We start from the raw sequence: 17523 nt of genomic DNA, 5'->3' as shown, positions 1-17523 counted from the left end.
ACTCTAATTGGTGTGCTCTCTAATCTGTCTGAGCACATCGGCGTCTATTGGGTCAATTGCCGAAGCTGCGTTGCGCACTTCCCGGCGCTGGGAGCGCGGCGCGGACGTAGGCTGGCCGCCATTGCGTTTCCCCCCAGCGGAGGTCTGTGTGAGGGGCTGTGGCGGGGGGTGTCTGGCGGGCTTTAAGGGGCCGCGGGAGGCGGGGTGGGGTAGGCTGAGCGCCCGGAGGGGTTGGGCCGAGCTGCGCCCATTCTGAGCGAGGAGGGACTGCAGGCGGGGATCTTGACGCGTTCCTGCTGCGCTTCTGTGGGCCCGGGCCCTGTTGCTCGTTAATTTTTTTTTCTGCGGCTCCCCCCCCCCCCCCCCAGATTCTCCGGGGATGGCCGGGGTATTTCCTTACCGAGGGCCGGGTAATCCGGTTCCCGGCCCTCTGGCCCCGCTGCCGGACTACATGTCGGAGGAAAAGCTGCAGGAGAAAGGTGAATGCGTGCGGGAGCGGTGTCTGGGCCCGGAGACGTGGGGGTGGGTGTGCGCGTGCGCGCCTGCTGCGGCATCGAGCCCTTTTTCTGTTGTTGCAAGTGTCAAAACGTTACGTGTTAGTGCACTTACTGTCCCCTCTCCCCGATTTTTCCACCTAATCAGGTCTTTAAAAACGTCTTTTATTTTCAGACACTGATCACTAACAATGGGGATACAATAGCGATGCAGACAGAACTTTTGTCCTATAAGGGTTTAAATTGCAATGGAGGAGATAGACAAAAATTTAAAAAAAATCTGTAACATAAATGTCAGGCAGTGGTAAATGTGAGGAAGGACAAAATATAGAAGAGCAAGATGACAAGAGAATTAGCAGGGAGGGCACCTGCTGGATACTGGCCCCTCTTTTATATGTCCTGATCGGTCCTCCCCTAGGGCAGGAGATGGGGATGATTAGACTAGGAGTGTCCAGTGCTTTAAACTGAGGTGTCTTTGTAGCCCGAAAATGGCAGCAACTACAGGCCAAGCGCTATGCCGAAAAGCGGAAGTTTGGATTTGTGGATGCTCAGAAGGAAGACATGCCCCCAGAGCATGTGAGGAAGATCATTCGAGACCATGGAGACATGACCAACAGGAAGTTTCGCCATGACAAAAGGGTCTACTTAGGGTAAAGAACATCCTGGAATTACTTCATTTGGAGTTTGGCCCCTTTCCTTTGTCCCTCTCCCATAAGGAGTAGTCCTGGAAAGCTGCTCTATCATTTGGGACGTTAGTCTTCTAGGACAGCCCATCTTGGTGGTTATAAGAGAAAGGAGAAAACCATTAGGGTCCTGTAATGATTCCAGATCTTCCAGTATGCTCCTTTTTGTTTTCTTTGAAGGATTTTGCAATTTATTTATTGACTTTAGAAAAAGAGAAAGGCCGATTTGTTGCTCCACTTATTTATGCAGTCATTGGTTGCTTCTTATATGTTCTGTGAGCGGGGATTGAACCCACAACCTTGGCTTGTCAGGATGACTAATCAACTGAGCTACCCGGTTAGGGCCCAGTATGCTCTTTATTGCCTTGATTTTACTTCTTGATCTGGAACTAGAGCTTTTAAAAAAGTTTTTATTGATTTGAGCAAGAGAGAGAGAGAGAGACACACACACACACACAAACATCGATTTGTTGTTGCACTTACTTAGTCATTGGTTGAATCTTGTATGTGCCCTGACCCGGGATTGAACCCGTAACCTTGGCTGGCATATGGGGACCGTGCTCTAAATATCTGACTACCCAGCCAGGGCTGGGACTGGAGCTTTAATTTGCCCTGTTGGTGCTGTGATAATATGTCCCTATCTTTGAAAGGGTTGAAGCCCAGATCAGGACACTTTGTGCATTCTCCTGTGCTTGTAACTCCTCAGTGAACAGAATTCTCAGGTTCAGGAGTAGTTAACTCCTGAGGTATTTACACTTGTTTTTCTATGGCCCCACGCTGGGAGAGTACAGGTACAAATACCTTAGCAAATCCCTTTCCCATTTGGACACAAAAATGTTAACCAGTTCATTATGAATACCAATTCATTAACCACTAAGACAAGATTTGTTTGTTTCAAACTTCCCTCCCACCCCCCAAAACTATTTCTTGAGAACTATTCTAGGTGCTAGGGATAAGAGTAGTGAACAGGAAGTAATGGCCTTTCTGGAGCTTATAGTCTAGTGGCGTGACAGATATGAGACAAATGGTTACAATAAAGTATGGTGAGTATTTTAATATTATTTATGGGTAAGTTCAGAGAGAATAGAATGTGAGAGAGTCTAAAGGCTGTCTTTAGAGGGACAGCTGTTGATTTAGAGGGACTGAAACCCAGTATTGTGGGACTGAAGTTTAAGAAGAGGAGCACAGTTGAATAGGGGAAAGCAGAGTTCCTGGTCATGGAGGGCTGTGTGCAGTTGGAAGTTTAGACTGTAAGGTAGGATTTTCTGTGGAATATGACCTTCTGACTTCTAATCATCTATCTTCCTAATGTTGCAGTGCCCTGAAGTACATGCCCCATGCAGTCCTCAAACTCCTGGAGAACATGCCTATGCCTTGGGAGCAGATTCGAGATGTGCCTGTGCTGTACCACATCACTGGAGCTATTTCCTTTGTCAATGAGATTCCCTGGGTCATAGAGCCTGTCTACATCTCCCAGTGGGGGTGAGAAGGGCTGGAATATGGTGGTTGGTGGTGGTGGTGGTTGGGAGGCAGTGGGTGGAAACCATTGTGTGACATTGTTGGCTTTCAGGTCCATGTGGATTATGATGCGGCGAGAAAAAAGAGACAGGAGGCATTTCAAGAGGATGCGTTTCCCCCCTTTCGATGATGAGGAGCCGCCTTTGGACTATGCTGACAACATTCTAGATGTTGAGCCATTGGAGGCCATTCAGCTAGAACTGGACCCTGAGGAGGATGCCCCTGTGTTGGACTGGTTCTATGACCACCAGCCATTGAGGGACAGCAGGAAGTAAGTGTGGTTGGAGTTACCACTCCTGTTAGAATTTTGGAAATCCAAGAGTCCTGGGAGAGCAGTTGGTAGTGTGGCTTGGCTAGCTGGTATACCCACCAGACATGAGTCTCTCTTTTTTTCCTAGGTATGTGAATGGCTCCACTTACCAGCGCTGGCAGTTCACACTGCCCATGATGTCCACTCTCTACCGCCTGGCCAATCAGCTCCTGACAGACTTGGTAGATGACAACTACTTCTATCTGTTTGATCTGAAGGCCTTCTTTACCTCCAAGGCACTCAATATGGCCATTCCTGGAGGCCCCAAATTTGAACCTCTTGTTCGAGATATCAACCTACAGTAAGTTGGAGTAGGAGTTTTAGGCACCTTGGGTTGAATAAACTCTAATCTCGATCCTTACGAGTCCATTATAGCTTCCACAAACTATCCAACTAGTTTGATCATTTTTGATTTTGTACCCTAGGGATGAAGACTGGAATGAATTCAATGATATTAATAAGATCATCATCCGGCAGCCTATCCGCACGGAATACAAGATTGCTTTCCCTTACTTGTACAACAACCTTCCACACCATGTCCACCTCACCTGGTAAGAGAGTTGGAACACAGGTGGAGGAAAGGAGTAGATTGGCATTTAGGTTGGGCCAGGGCAGGAAAACCTTGGTTCACTCTTCTTTCATTTTAGGTACCACACTCCTAATGTTGTGTTCATCAAAACTGAGGATCCTGATTTGCCAGCTTTCTACTTTGATCCTTTGATCAACCCGATTTCCCATAGGCACTCAGTTAAGGTGAGAGGAGGGGACATTTGACTTCAGCTCTTCCAAGTGAAATTTTCTGACCGTGGCTGAGGTGTTACTAGATAAAATTCATCAGAGGGAGATGTGCTTTCCATCCTGTTAAGTGGTTCGTCTTGAGCTATCAGCTAATTTGAGAGTTCAGCATTTGGCTCTAAGCTATTGGTATAATTTTGGTCTCTGTGATTATCCATCTGGGCTTTATCATCCTCTGGGACTCTATAGTTCATTCTGGTCTGTTTCCACTGTGTTGTTGTTTTTTTTTCCTCCTCCAGTCCTTTTATTGAGATTTAATTCATATACTATGCAGTTCACCCATTTAAAGTCTACAGTTCACCTATATTTTTTAAAAAATATATATATTTTATTGATTTTTACAGAGAGGAAGGGAGAGGGATAGAGAATTAGAAACATCAATGAGAGAGAAACATCCATCACCTGCCTCCTGCACGCCCCTCCCCCCCCCCCAACTGGGGATGTGCCGGCAACCAGGGCACATGCCCCTGACCGGAATCAAACCTGGGACCCTTCATTCTGCAGGCCGACGCTCTATCCTCTGAGCCAAACCAGTTAGGGCTACAGTTCACCTATTTAAGGTGTACAGAATTCACCCATTTAAGTGTACAATTAAGTGGTTTTTAGTTTATTCACTAGTTGCACCACTATCGACTCAGGTAATTTTTTTTATAACATTTTCATTACCTCCAAAAGAAACCTTGTACCCATCCATCAGCAGTCACTCTCCATTTCCAGTGAATGTTCCGTGCCTAGGCTACTATTAATCTGCTTTATGTCTCTATATTTGCCTACTCTGGATATTTCATATAAATATATATATAATAAGTTTAAATTTTTTTTAACAATATGTAGTCTTCTGTGACTGGCTCTTACATATACAGTGTTGTGGGGTTTTTTTAAAGATTTTTTTTTAATCTTTTTTAATAATATATTTTTATTGATTACAGAGAGGAAGGGAAAGGGAGAGATAGAAACATCAATGATGAGAGAGAATCATTGATCGGCTACCTCCTGCATACCCGCTACTGGGGACCGAGCCCGCAACCTGGGCATGTGCCCTTGACTGGAATCGAACCCAGGACCCTTCAGTCCACAGGCTGATGCTCAATCCACTGAGCCAAACCGGCTAGGGCTATACAGTGTTTTTTTTTTTTAAATATATTTTATTGATATTTCACAGAGAGGAAGGGAGAGGGTAGAGAGCTAGAAACATCGATGAGAGAGAAACATCGATCAGCTGCCTCCTGCACACCTCCCACTGAGGATGTGCCCGCAACCAAGGTACATGCCCTTGACCGGAATCAAACCCGGGACCCTTCAGTCCGCAGGCTGACGCTCTATCCACTGAGCCAAACCGGTTTTGGCTATACAGTGTTTTTTATGTTTATCTATGTTCCATCATGTTCTTAACATGAACAGATCCGCTTCTTCAAGCCCAGTTTTTGGAGCTTGAGCAGGAGTTGATAGCAGTGTTTACTTCGTACGTTATCAGGCTCCTTTGAGAGGCCTTTGTTGGTGAGCCAGTTGGGTTGTGACTAGTGATAGTTGCTTTCCTGGTTGGCCCTGGCTTGTTCTCTGCTCTCTTGGCCTCCTTTGCCCTGGCCCTTTAGGGTTTCTCTTGTCAGGCAGCCCAGTTTCCATGGCAGATGTAGCCACTCTGCTTGGCCCCAGAGAGTTTCCCTTTCATCCCAGGTCTCTGCTCAGTTCAGCAGGAACTGAACCCTTGGGGGTTATTTTTTCAGAGCCAGGAACCATTACCAGATGATGATGAGGAGTTTGAGCTCCCAGACTTTGTGGAGCCCTTCCTGAAGGACACCCCTCTCTACACGGACAATACAGCCAATGGCATTGCCCTGCTATGGGCCCCACGGCCCTTTAACCTACGCTCTGGTCGCACCCGCCGGGCCCTGGACATTCCCCTTGTCAAGAACTGGTAAGGCTTCTACCTGGGAGGAGGATGGTGGATGTATAAGAGGAAAACTCCCAACTGGGTGGGCATGCAGCCTTTATCAGAGTGGCTGGAAAGAGAGTTGGACCAGTCTTATCTGATGGGTGTTATCCTAGGTATCGGGAGCATTGTCCTGCTGGGCAGCCTGTGAAAGTGAGGGTCTCTTACCAGAAGCTGCTTAAGTACTATGTACTTAATGCCCTGAAGCACCGGCCCCCAAAAGCCCAGAAGAAGAGGTAAGGTGCCTGAGAGTCCTGCTCAGACTTCTTTTGTTCCAAAGATAATCAGCAAACTAACACTCTCTTCATTATTCCCACTCCAGGTATCTGTTCCGCTCCTTCAAAGCTACCAAATTCTTTCAGTCCACGAAGCTGGACTGGGTGGAGGTGGGGCTACAGGTTTGCCGCCAGGGCTACAACATGCTCAACCTTCTCATTCACCGTAAAAACCTTAACTATCTGCACCTGGATTACAACTTCAACCTCAAGCCTGTCAAGACGCTCACCACCAAGGTGTCTGCATTGGACCTTAAGGGTCTCCTGAGCTTGAGGGATGGATTGGTTTGCTCTGGCCCCCATAGGAGGCATACATCCAGTCAGGACCATTGCTGATTAATGTTTTTTCTGTTCTTGGCATCTTCTCCAGGAAAGAAAGAAATCTCGTTTTGGGAATGCTTTCCATCTGTGTCGAGAAGTTCTGCGTTTAACTAAGTTGGTGGTAGACAGTCATGTGCAGTATCGATTGGGCAATGTGGATGCCTTCCAGGTAAGGCTAAGTATCTCCAACCCCTACCCCAGGTGAAAAGCTGGGTGAAGCCTGGGCTGATTGTGGAGCTGGCTGTAGCTTAAAGCCTGATGGGGCATTTGTGTTGCAGCTGGCAGATGGATTGCAGTATATCTTTGCCCATGTGGGGCAGCTGACGGGCATGTACCGGTACAAATATAAGCTGATGCGGCAGATTCGCATGTGCAAGGACCTGAAGCATCTCATTTACTACCGCTTCAACACGGTGGGACCCTGCCCATACACTCACTCTCTCACATCCATTTTAATTTTTATATATAGTCAGGGTGTTTTCCAGGGACCTATTTGGAGAAAAGCTGTGTCATTACTGCCCTCACCTTGTGAATCTCAACAGTCCCCTACCCCTTATCATACCCTCCTCAAGTCCACCTTTAGGTCTAAATAGGAAATTTCAGTTACTGGTTTCTGCCTTAAAGTTTTCTCATTTACCTCATTTTAGCTGTTGAGGTCCCAGAGTTTTTCCTTTTCTTTTTCCCCCTTCACTGTCATACATGTGTTCCTCCTGCCCCATCTCTGCCCAATTTTCTATTATCGTTAAGTTAATTGCTAACTTCTATTCTTCTGCTTGGGATCATAGGGCCCTGTAGGGAAGGGCCCTGGCTGTGGCTTCTGGGCTGCTGGCTGGCGGGTCTGGCTGTTTTTCATGCGTGGCATCACCCCTCTGCTAGAGCGATGGCTGGGCAACCTCCTGGCACGGCAGTTTGAAGGTGAGTGGTTTTCTCTTTGTCCAACTTCTCCCATGATCTCTTTAAGGGTAGGTCCTATGTGTTCCTGTTCTGTTCCCTGCCCTTGTTTGAGACGGAGACTCTCTCCTGGATTGCCTCTAAGTCCCATTCTCTAATGAGCCTGACCTAGTATTCTGTTTATTTTGTTGTAACCATGGTTAGTGAGGGGGGCATGAAGGTAGAGACTCTTATTAAAAACAATGACTCTTAATCACTTCACTTCTAGGCCGACACTCAAAGGGGGTGGCGAAGACTGTAACAAAGCAGCGAGTGGAGTCACATTTTGACCTTGAGCTTCGGGCAGCTGTGATGCATGACATTCTAGACATGATGCCTGAGGGGATTAAACAGAACAAGGCCCGGACAATTCTGCAGCACCTCAGTGAGGCCTGGCGCTGCTGGAAGGCCAACATTCCCTGGAAGGTGGGTATCTCCGCAACTCTGAGCAGACATGGACATCTTTCCTGGGGTTGGGAGTGCCACTCCTGGACGCACTCGGGGCTGTGTGGCTCCCATCACTTTCTCATTGTGCCTTTTGCACTTTCAGGTCCCTGGACTGCCAACGCCCATAGAGAATATGATCCTTCGATATGTGAAGGCCAAGGCTGACTGGTGGACCAACACTGCCCACTACAACCGAGAACGGATTCGTCGTGGGGCCACTGTGGACAAGACTGTTTGCAAAAAGAACCTGGGCCGTCTCACCCGGCTCTACTTGAAGGCAGAACAGGAGCGGCAGCACAACTACCTGAAGGTTGGGCAGAGTAGGCTGGGCTGGATGTGGGGGGTGGGCAGGGAGTAGATGGCAGAGTTGGGTCTATGCCTTGTGCTGGAGGGATTGGCTACAGTGGGAGGCTAATCATTACGTGTACCTTGCAGGATGGGCCTTACATCACAGCAGAGGAGGCGGTGGCAGTGTATACCACCACTGTGCATTGGTTGGAAAGCCGTAGATTCTCACCCATCCCATTCCCTCCACTCTCCTATAAACATGACACCAAGTTGCTCATCTTGGCCTTAGAGCGGCTCAAGGAAGCTTACAGGTGAGGAGTGGAGTAGATAGGTTCTTGTGGGAAGGTGACAGGGAGAATGGCATTATCATAGTCCAAAGAAAGGTTTAGCCTCAGTCTTTTCTGGGTTTGCTTTCCTCTTGGTTTTCTCATTCACTTTCCTGTTGCCTTGCCTGTCAGTGTGAAGTCTCGGTTAAACCAGTCTCAGAGGGAGGAGCTAGGGCTGATCGAGCAAGCCTACGACAACCCCCATGAGGCATTGTCCCGCATCAAGCGTCACCTCCTCACACAGAGAGCCTTTAAAGAAGTGAGTGAGACCCCCCTCCCCAATTTTATTTTGGCTCTGCTATTCATTCATGTCACTCAGGGTGGCAGAATGCCTCAGGTGATTGGTGGATTGGTGTGAGCCAGCTTCCCTGTCCCACAGGTGGGCATTGAGTTCATGGATCTCTATAGCCACCTGGTGCCAGTGTATGATGTGGAACCACTGGAGAAGATAACTGATGCTTACCTGGACCAATACCTGTGGTATGAAGCTGACAAGCGCCGCCTCTTCCCACCGTGGATCAAGCCTGCTGACACAGAACCACCTCCTCTGCTTGTTTATAAGTGGTGCCAAGGTAAACTTTTCTGGGATCACCCCTGAGGAAGGGAGGTGAATTGAGTTTTACATCAAAATTCTTATTCAGGCCTTGGCCAGTGTGGCTCAGTTGGTTGAGCGTAGTCCCATGCACTGAAAGATCACCCGTTTGACTCCTGGTCCGGGGACATTACCCAGGTTGCGGGTTCAGTCTCTGGTACGGAGGCAACCGATTGATGTTTCTCTCTCACATTAATGTTCCTCTCCTTCTGTACTGTCTCCGTGCTTTATGGCATAGATAGCAGATTAGAGTGTCAAATCAAGTTAGTTAGGTCTCCTTTCTTCTCTGCCTAAAATCAATAAAAACATTTTTGAAAAAGAAAAAGAAAAAAGTTCTCATTGGGGCAGCATAATTCATCTACTCTTTTTTTTTTTTTTTTTTTTAAATATATTTTATTGATATTTTACAGAGAGGAAGGGAGAGGGACAGAGAGTTAGAAACATCGATGAGAGAGAAACATCGATCAGCTGCCTCCTGCACACCCCCCACTGGGGATGTGCCTGCAACCAAGGTACATGCCCTTGACCGGAATCGAACCCGGGACCCTTCAGTCCGCAGGCCGACGCTCTATCCACTGAGCCAAACCGGTTTTGGCATCATCTACTCTCTTGCTGCATGGTACCAAGGAAATAAGTGCTGATGTTAAACTGAACAAAGGAGTCCTAGCAATCCGGATGAATGAGCAGTGTTAGTGCGAATATGGTAGCTACTGGAGGCACTAGTCCTGAAAGGGAATTTCTAACCTGGAGACCCGTCTTGTTTACTCCTCAGGCATCAATAACCTGCAGGATGTGTGGGAGACAAGTGAGGGTGAGTGCAATGTCATGCTGGAGTCACGCTTTGAGAAGATGTATGAGAAGATCGACTTGACCCTACTTAATAGGCTGCTGCGACTCATTGTAGACCACAATATAGCTGACTATATGACAGCCAAAAACAATGTCGTCATCAACTATAAGGTATGTATTAGGGGCAGGGTAACAATGAATTTTGTTGTGGGGTGAGGTTCTGACCCACTGAGTTAGGTTCTGTTAAGGGGAGGGCAAAAGAGGGTGGGCCCTAGGGGCATGGCCATGGGTTGAGAGTTGTAAGTCTTTCTTTCTAGGACATGAACCACACGAATTCATATGGGATCATCCGAGGCCTGCAGTTCGCCTCATTCATTGTGCAGTACTATGGACTGGTGATGGATTTGCTTGTGTTGGGATTACACCGGGCCAGTGAGATGGCTGGGCCCCCTCAGATGCCAAATGACTTTCTCAGTTTCCAGGACATAGCCACGGAGGCTGCCCACCCAATCCGTCTCTTCTGCAGATACATTGACCGCATCCATATTTTCTTCAGGTGAGCGCTTGCCTGGATTCTTATCTTTGTAGGGCATTGAGGCATATTCCTGGCCTCTGGAAGTGGCTCTTGTACCCTAGTTGACTTTCTGCTGAGTTGGGGCTTCAAAATGGAATGAAGTCCTATGGGTAGGGTAGGGGTTTGGGGTGGGCTCCATTTATCCAGCTATAGGTCTCCTGAGGTCCTAGTGTATTGGGGCCTCAGCAATGCACTCTGCCTGGTATAGGTTTACAGCAGACGAGGCTCGAGACCTGATCCAGCGTTACCTGACAGAGCACCCTGACCCCAACAATGAAAACATCGTTGGCTATAATAACAAGAAGTGCTGGCCCCGAGATGCCCGCATGCGCCTCATGAAGCATGATGTCAACTTGTGAGTCTAAGTGGGGCTGTGGGAGCTGGAAGAACATCAGCCTGAGGGATTCAGAGATAATTAGATGGGATGCATGAGGTTGTGGTCTGGGTGGGAGGAGTGTATTCTGTTGGGATATCGTCAGTCTGGCCTTTGAAGGGAAGTTTCTTCCCAGGAAACTGATGTGACCATATGTTTTCTGTGGACAGGGGTCGGGCAGTGTTCTGGGACATCAAGAACCGTCTGCCTCGGTCAGTGACTACAGTTCAGTGGGAGAACAGCTTCGTGTCCGTGTACAGTAAGGACAACCCCAACCTGTTGTTCAACATGTGTGGCTTTGAGTGCCGCATTCTGCCTAAGTGCCGCACCAGCTATGAGGAGTTCACCCACAAGGACGGGGTCTGGAACCTACAGAATGAGGTACAGCCTGGGAGGGGGGCTAGACAGAGCATTGCCACCCCTGTACCTCCAGGGGAATTGGGGGTGAGGAATACCGACACAACTTCATTATCCATTAGCTGAGCCTCGTTGGGTGGCAGGGCATAGTGGTGGTCAGAGTTGGTCCTTGCTCCTGTGGCAGTACCAGAGACAATTAACCTTGACCTTGTGGTTTAGGTTACTAAGGAGCGGACAGCCCAGTGTTTCCTGCGTGTGGATGATGAGTCAATGCAGCGCTTCCACAATCGTGTGCGTCAAATTCTGATGGCCTCTGGCTCCACCACTTTCACCAAGGTATCTCAGCCCCACTTCCGTTGTGTCCTCTGTCCATCTCACTTCCCTTTCACCTTTTCCCCTGGTTTGCTCTCCTTTCTTCCCAGTATTGCCCACTGTACTGTCTCCGTGCTTTATGGCATAGATAGCAGATTAGAGTGTCAAATCAAGTTAGTTATTTTCTGAGAATTCCCTGCAGGAATTCTGCAGTCTACTTCTCTGTAGTTGTGATGGCTCTAAATTAAGGTAAGAGTTGAAGTTGGATTTTTAAATCTGAACAAAAATCACTGTTTTTTGTTGTTGTTTTTTTTATTTTTCCAAGGGCTAGTGATCCAACTCATATAAATCATCTTTTAAACAATAACGTAAGTGTGCATATTGAAAAGCAAGCATAATTAGCTATCTTAGTGTCTGTTTTCCCCTTCAGTTGCTTCTGAAGGCAGCTGGACTTGTAGACTGTGTATACAAGTTTTTGCAGGGTTTAACAAGACATCTTGCCCTTTCCACTGTCTTTCCTCGCCATTGTAATGGTGTACATGAATGTCCTGGCTGATGCTCTCAAGAGCATCAGTAATGCCAAAAAGAGAGGAAAACACCAGGTTCTTAATTAGGTTGTGCTCCAAAGTCATTGTCCAATTTCTAACTGTGTTGATGAAGCAAGGTTACACTGGTGAATTTGAGAGCCCTGATGGTCACAGTTGGGAAAATTATGAACTGCACAGGCAGATGAAACAGGTGCGGTGTGGTCAGCCCCAGATTTGATGTGCAACTCAGAGATCTAAAAATGCCAAAATAATCTGCATCCATCCTGTCAGTTTGGTTTCATTGTACTGACAACTTGAGCTGGCATCATGATCCACAAAGAAGCAACACAAAAAAACACAAAGGATGCCCTGGCAGGTGTGGCTCAGTTGGTTGGGCGTTGTCCCCTGCACTGAAAGGTTGCCGGTTCGACTCCCAGTCGGGATATGTCCGGGTTTTAGGCTTGATCCATCAGCAAGAGGTGTGGAGGAGGCAGCCAATCTATGTTTCGCTCCCAAAATGATGTTTCTTTTCTTTCTCTCCCTCCCTCCCTCTCTCTCAAAATCAGAAATCTTAAAAAAAAAACAAAAGATAGAAACTCCTGGGATTCCTTTTATAGGAATATAATACATACATAGAAATAAAGAATCTCAATGGATTTTTAAAAAGGCACTTCATCCTGATTTCCCTTAGAATAATAACTGTTAGCTGTAGCAATTTTCTTTTGTTCTGACCTTCATATCCCTTTAAATATGCAGCACACATAAAGAATGCTTTAAATTTTTTAGTGATGCTTCTTCTGAGGACACATTTTATCTTAATATCCCTTACCTAAAATTGCTCACGATATATTTTTTTTGAGAATAGTGATGGGAAAAAGTTTGTCCTTTAGGTTGGTTATTCCCTCTAAGGGTCAGATTACTGGAATTATGTAGCTCATTCATTCCATTGGTGCTTGTTGATAACTACTGCATTCAAGGTATTATGGGTGTACTATATGTAAGATAGTCTGTGCCTTCATTGAGCTCACCTACCTAGTTGGAGACACAACACAGATGCATAGTCGGGAAAAAGAGCTATTATTTGGGAATCTGTGAGAACACTCAAGGACTCGCTTACTGTGGGAGAAGGAGAGGAAAGGCTTCCTGGAAAAAAAAAAAATAATAATAACGTGATGAGGTGGTGAGAGAGGGCATTCCTTCAGCCAGAAGTATAGAGAGGTAACTAGCAGGTATATGTGGGACTGTAAAAAGTTGAGAATTTACTGGAGTAAAATCGTGGAGTTGGGACTGTTAGCAGACGGAGGCTGGGTAGATAAGCAAGAGCCAGATCATGGAGAGGATTACATGTCTCCATATCTCATTAAGAGTTCTGTAAGGGTCTTAGGCATGGGCGTGACTATCTCAGATTTCTGTGTTAGGTGGTTCACTCTTTTTCTTTTTTTTTTTAAATCTTTATTGTTCAGATTATTACAGTTGTTCCTCTCCGCCCCCCCCCCATAGCTCCCCTTCACCCGATTCCCCACCGCCCCCCCGCCCCGCACTGTCCTCATTCATAGGTGTATGATTTTTGTCCAGTCTCTTTCCGCACCTACCACACCCCTTCCCCCCCAAGGATTGTCAGTCCACTCGCTTTCTATGCCCCTGATTTTATTATATTCACCAGTTTATTCTGTTCATCAGATTTTTTATTCACTTGATTTTTAGATTCACTTGTTGAAAGATATGTATTTGTTGTTCATAATTTTTAGCTTTACCTTTTTCTTCTTCCTCTTCTTAAAGAATACCTTTCAGCATTTCATATAATACTGGTTTGGCGGTGATGAACTCCTTTAGCTTTTTCTTATATGTGAAGCTCTTAATCTGACCTCTAATTCTGAATGATAGCTTTGCTGGGTAGAGTAATCTTGGTTGTAGGTTCTTGCTATTCATCACTTTGAATATTTCTTGCCACTTCTTTCTGGCCTGCATAGTTTCTGTTGAGAAATCAGCTGACAATCGTATGGGTGCTCCCTTGTAGGCAACTAACTGTTTTTCTCTTGCTGCTTTTATTTATTTTTTTTATTTTTTTTAAATATATTTTATTGATTTTTTACAAAGAGGAAGGGAGAGGGATAGAGAGTTAGAAACATCGATGAGAGAGAAACATTGATCAGCTGCCTCCTGCACACCCCCCACTGGGGGCGTGCCGGCAACCAAGGTACATGCCCTTGACCGGAATCGAACCGGGACCTTTCAGTCCGCAGGCCGACGCTCTATCCACTGAGCCAAACCGGTTTTGGCTCTTGCTGCTTTTAATATTCTCCCTTTGTCTTTTGCTCTTGGCATTTTAATTATGATGTGTCTTGGTGTGGTCCTCTTTGGATTCCTTTTGTTTGGGGTTCTCTGAGCTTCCTGGACTTGTAAGTCTATTTCTTTCACCAGGTGGGGGAAGTTTTCTGTAATTATTTCTTCAAATAGGTTTTCAATATCTTCCTCTCTCTCTTATGGCACCCCCATAATTTGGATATTGGTACGCTTGAAGTTGTCCCAGAGGCTCCTTATACTATCTTCATATTTTTTGATTCTTTTTTCTTTTTTCTTTTCCGGTTGGGTGTTTTTTTGCTTCTTTGTATTTCAAATCTTTGACTTGATTCTTGCAATCCTCTAGTCTGCTGTTGGATCTCTGTATATTACTCTTTATTTCAGTCAGTATATGCTTAATTTCTAATTGGTCCTTTTTCATATCACTAAATTTATCAGCGGTTTCTAGAAACTTCTTGAAAAGCCTTATAACCATGGTTTTGAACTCTATATCTTCCGTTTCTTTCATTTGTGACCTGTTTTTTTGTCTCCACATTTTGGCTACTTCCCTGAGTTGATGGAGTGGCTTTCTGTGCTAGGTGTCCTATAGGGCCCAGTGGCTCAGCCTCCCCAGTTACCTGAGGTGGACACACTTGGTGCACCCCTTTGTGGGCTGTGTGCACAGCCTTGATTGTTGTTGGTATCACTGGGAGGAATTGACCTCCAGGCCAATTGGCTGTGAGGATCAGCTGTGTCTGCGATGGGGAGAACTTCTGTGCTGAAGACACCCTTATGAGGCAAGACTTGCTTCAGTGGGGCTTTGGTGTTCACTGAGTCAGCCCCCTGAGTGTGTCCCTTATGGATCTGAGGAGTTGTAATCTGGATGGTCCCACTCTGACCCCTGGGTACACTGGCTCTTGGATCTCCAAGGAGGTGCTAATTTAGCCTCGCCTGAGGCCACACCCAGCAGGAGCTACGGACAGATCTGCAGATTCCTCTTCTTTGTTTGGGGTTTGGAGGTGCCCAAGATGAAGCCCAGCTGTGAAGCAATGCAAGCTACTGCGGGGCTTTGGGCCTTCTTTTGGGTGTTCTGGCTCTGACTCAGCTGCAGTTTGTTAGGTAAGTTTAGATTTCAAAGGACCAGGCCATTCATATACAAAAAGCCTCTGCGCATAGCTTGGGTGGGGCGGGCGGAGCAAAACAGCAATGGCTTCCAATCAGCCCTGCCCTAAGAGGCCCCGGGTCTCAGTGTCCCTAGGTTATCAATGCAAGCACCTCTGAGCGAAAGCCACTCTCGAGTTCCGCCCGATGCCAGACAGTCCAGTTTTCTCCCCATGTGAATCTGGGTCCCCAGAATCTCGCTCGGAACTGGAGTTCAGAGCAGTTGGGAGTTTGTGTCTCCCTCCTGATTGAAAAAGACAGCCGCGTACTCAGTTGCCAGCCCTTTCCGCACACGCCTCTGTACCTCTGCACTTTACTTCCGCAGCTCCTCTGAGTCTCAGTGTGCTTTTCTCTTTCCTTCTAGTTGTAGAATTTCCACTCAGCCAGCCTTCCTGTGGTTCTGGATGATGTCTGTTTTGTCTTTTAGTTGTAGTTTTGAAGTCAGGTGGTTCACTCTTGCAGCTGTGGGAAGATGGGTTTAGAGGAATAGGATGTGAGATCAGTTTGGGGACTACTGCCAGAGTCCAGACAAAAATGATGAAAGCAGTGAAAGTAGAAGTAAGGATAGGGGAACAGATTTGATAAGTAGTTAGCAGGTATAATCAGGTGAGCTTCATTTTGATGCGATGCCAGAGGGAAAGGAAGAAATCAAAATAACAGTCAGTTTTTGGCATGGGTGACTAGGTGGATATATTGATATCACTAATTGGAAGACTATGGGAAGAAGAACAGGTTTAAGGGGGAAATAAGTGAATATATAGTTTAGGATGTAAAAAGTTTGAGGTTCTTGGAACATCTATGTGGATGTATCCAGCAGATATTTATCTATTTCTTTAATTCCATGATAAATATATACATGTGTGTATTTCCCCCCTGCACTGGGTGCCTCTTAAATTGATGGTCTCTTAGATTTGATGAAAAATACTGTGAGTTTGAAGCTCCAGGGAGAGAAAGTAAGAGCAGTCGGGTAACTTACAAGTTTCTATAGGATGTCCAAGTGGAGGTATTTTACAATCTGAAGCCTGGAGAAGATGTCTGGGTTGAAGATGTAGATTTAGGAATCTGTCAGCAGAAAAAAGATGGTTTAAAGCTCAAGAGTGAGCAAGATTATCCAGGGAAAATATAAGGAGTAAGGAGAGCAGAGGGATGAGTTGGGAACCCTTGGGAACACTGAGCAGCAGTGTGGCCAGATGGAGAGAGTGCTGGGTCATGGGAGCCAAGGCTGTCAGGAGTGGGTGGCCACTTAACACATGCAGTTGCTTAAGAGTCTTTCACTTAGATAAGGTCTGAGAAGTATCCATTGGATTTGGCCGTCTGGACGTCATTGGTGACCTTAGCAAGAGCTGTTTCAGAAATAGTAGGGATAGAAGCCAGATTGCAGTAGGTGAGGCTTTATGGGAAGTGAGGGGGTGGAGACAGCAAAGACTGTGGATTTGCCAGAGCTGGAGGGAGGAGGAAGGACATTAGATGCCATCTAGAGGGAGATATAAGTCAAGGCAGGTATTTTTAAATGGGAGTGACTTGGGTATGTTTTTATTGAGAAGGAGCCATTGGAGGTTCAGAGCGCAAAAGAAGTGTGATAAGTGATGGAGCAGTGTTCTAGAAATTGCATAGGGATGGTGGAAAAGGCAAGCAGAGGAGAAAACATCCTCTGAACCTAATAGGAAAGAGGTCTGAATAGATGTGAATGTAGTAAGTTAAGTGGGAAGTTATTACAGTCTTGAATTTTTCAGCTTTGCCTGGGCTGGAGTAAGAGACACAGGGTTTCAGACTTTAAAGCACAGTGTTGGGAGTATGATGGCATTGTTGAAGAAACTACGCTGTACGTGGGTTTCAAGAAAATGAAGGAAACTGAGTTATTCCCAGAAGCACTCAGCTTCAGTGATGGGATGGAGAATGTGGATACATTTTGGTGATTTAGGATTGGGGTTTTGCTGGAGGACTGTGGTGGAGTGGTAAGAGATTGGATACAGGAGAATTAAGGGTGCTGGCCCCTTTTGGACTCCTGGATTATCGGAGGAGTGAAAAGGAAGAGACCAGAAGAGGCTAGTGGCCTTAGAAAAAAAAATATAGGGCTCAAGGGAATAGATGTGTGAGAGGTAAGAGCCTGAGTAATGGAGGGGAGTCAGGGTTAAAGAAGTGTACTATAGTGGTTAGAAGTGGAACAATTTGTTGTTACACTTATTTATGATTCTTGGAAGTATGTGCCTTGACCAGGGAAGGAACCCACAATCTTGGCAT

At 46.3% G+C, this 17523-nt stretch overlaps 1 protein-coding gene across 1 annotated transcript in view; it reads left to right on the top strand.

The window, feature by feature from the left end:
* Positions 1–89: 89 nt before the first annotated feature.
* The window catches only part of PRPF8 (pre-mRNA processing factor 8), a 30590-nt gene continuing 13156 nt past the window's right edge, over positions 90–17523 (top strand). Inside the window, exons 1-24 of the mRNA XM_080677661.1 lie at positions 90–142; positions 369–479; positions 976–1144; positions 2495–2659; positions 2748–2966; positions 3094–3306; positions 3431–3556; positions 3653–3758; positions 5525–5715; positions 5847–5966; positions 6053–6242; positions 6376–6495; positions 6605–6739; positions 7112–7241; positions 7486–7682; positions 7807–8013; positions 8139–8302; positions 8450–8576; positions 8697–8889; positions 9682–9869; positions 10016–10254; positions 10481–10627; positions 10816–11026; positions 11222–11338. Coding sequence (XP_080533787.1) covers positions 380–479; positions 976–1144; positions 2495–2659; positions 2748–2966; positions 3094–3306; positions 3431–3556; positions 3653–3758; positions 5525–5715; positions 5847–5966; positions 6053–6242; positions 6376–6495; positions 6605–6739; positions 7112–7241; positions 7486–7682; positions 7807–8013; positions 8139–8302; positions 8450–8576; positions 8697–8889; positions 9682–9869; positions 10016–10254; positions 10481–10627; positions 10816–11026; positions 11222–11338 — 3774 coding nt within the window. The 5' untranslated portion in view covers positions 90–142; positions 369–379. The remainder of the gene's footprint in view (positions 143–368; positions 480–975; positions 1145–2494; positions 2660–2747; positions 2967–3093; positions 3307–3430; positions 3557–3652; positions 3759–5524; positions 5716–5846; positions 5967–6052; positions 6243–6375; positions 6496–6604; positions 6740–7111; positions 7242–7485; positions 7683–7806; positions 8014–8138; positions 8303–8449; positions 8577–8696; positions 8890–9681; positions 9870–10015; positions 10255–10480; positions 10628–10815; positions 11027–11221; positions 11339–17523) is intronic.

Source organism: Plecotus auritus, assembly GCF_963455305.1.
Source record: "Plecotus auritus genome assembly, chromosome: 7".
Classification (NCBI taxonomy): domain Eukaryota; kingdom Metazoa; phylum Chordata; class Mammalia; order Chiroptera; family Vespertilionidae; genus Plecotus; species Plecotus auritus.
The sequence above is the reverse complement of the archived record's forward strand: the minus strand, read 5'-3'. Positions and strand labels throughout refer to the sequence as shown.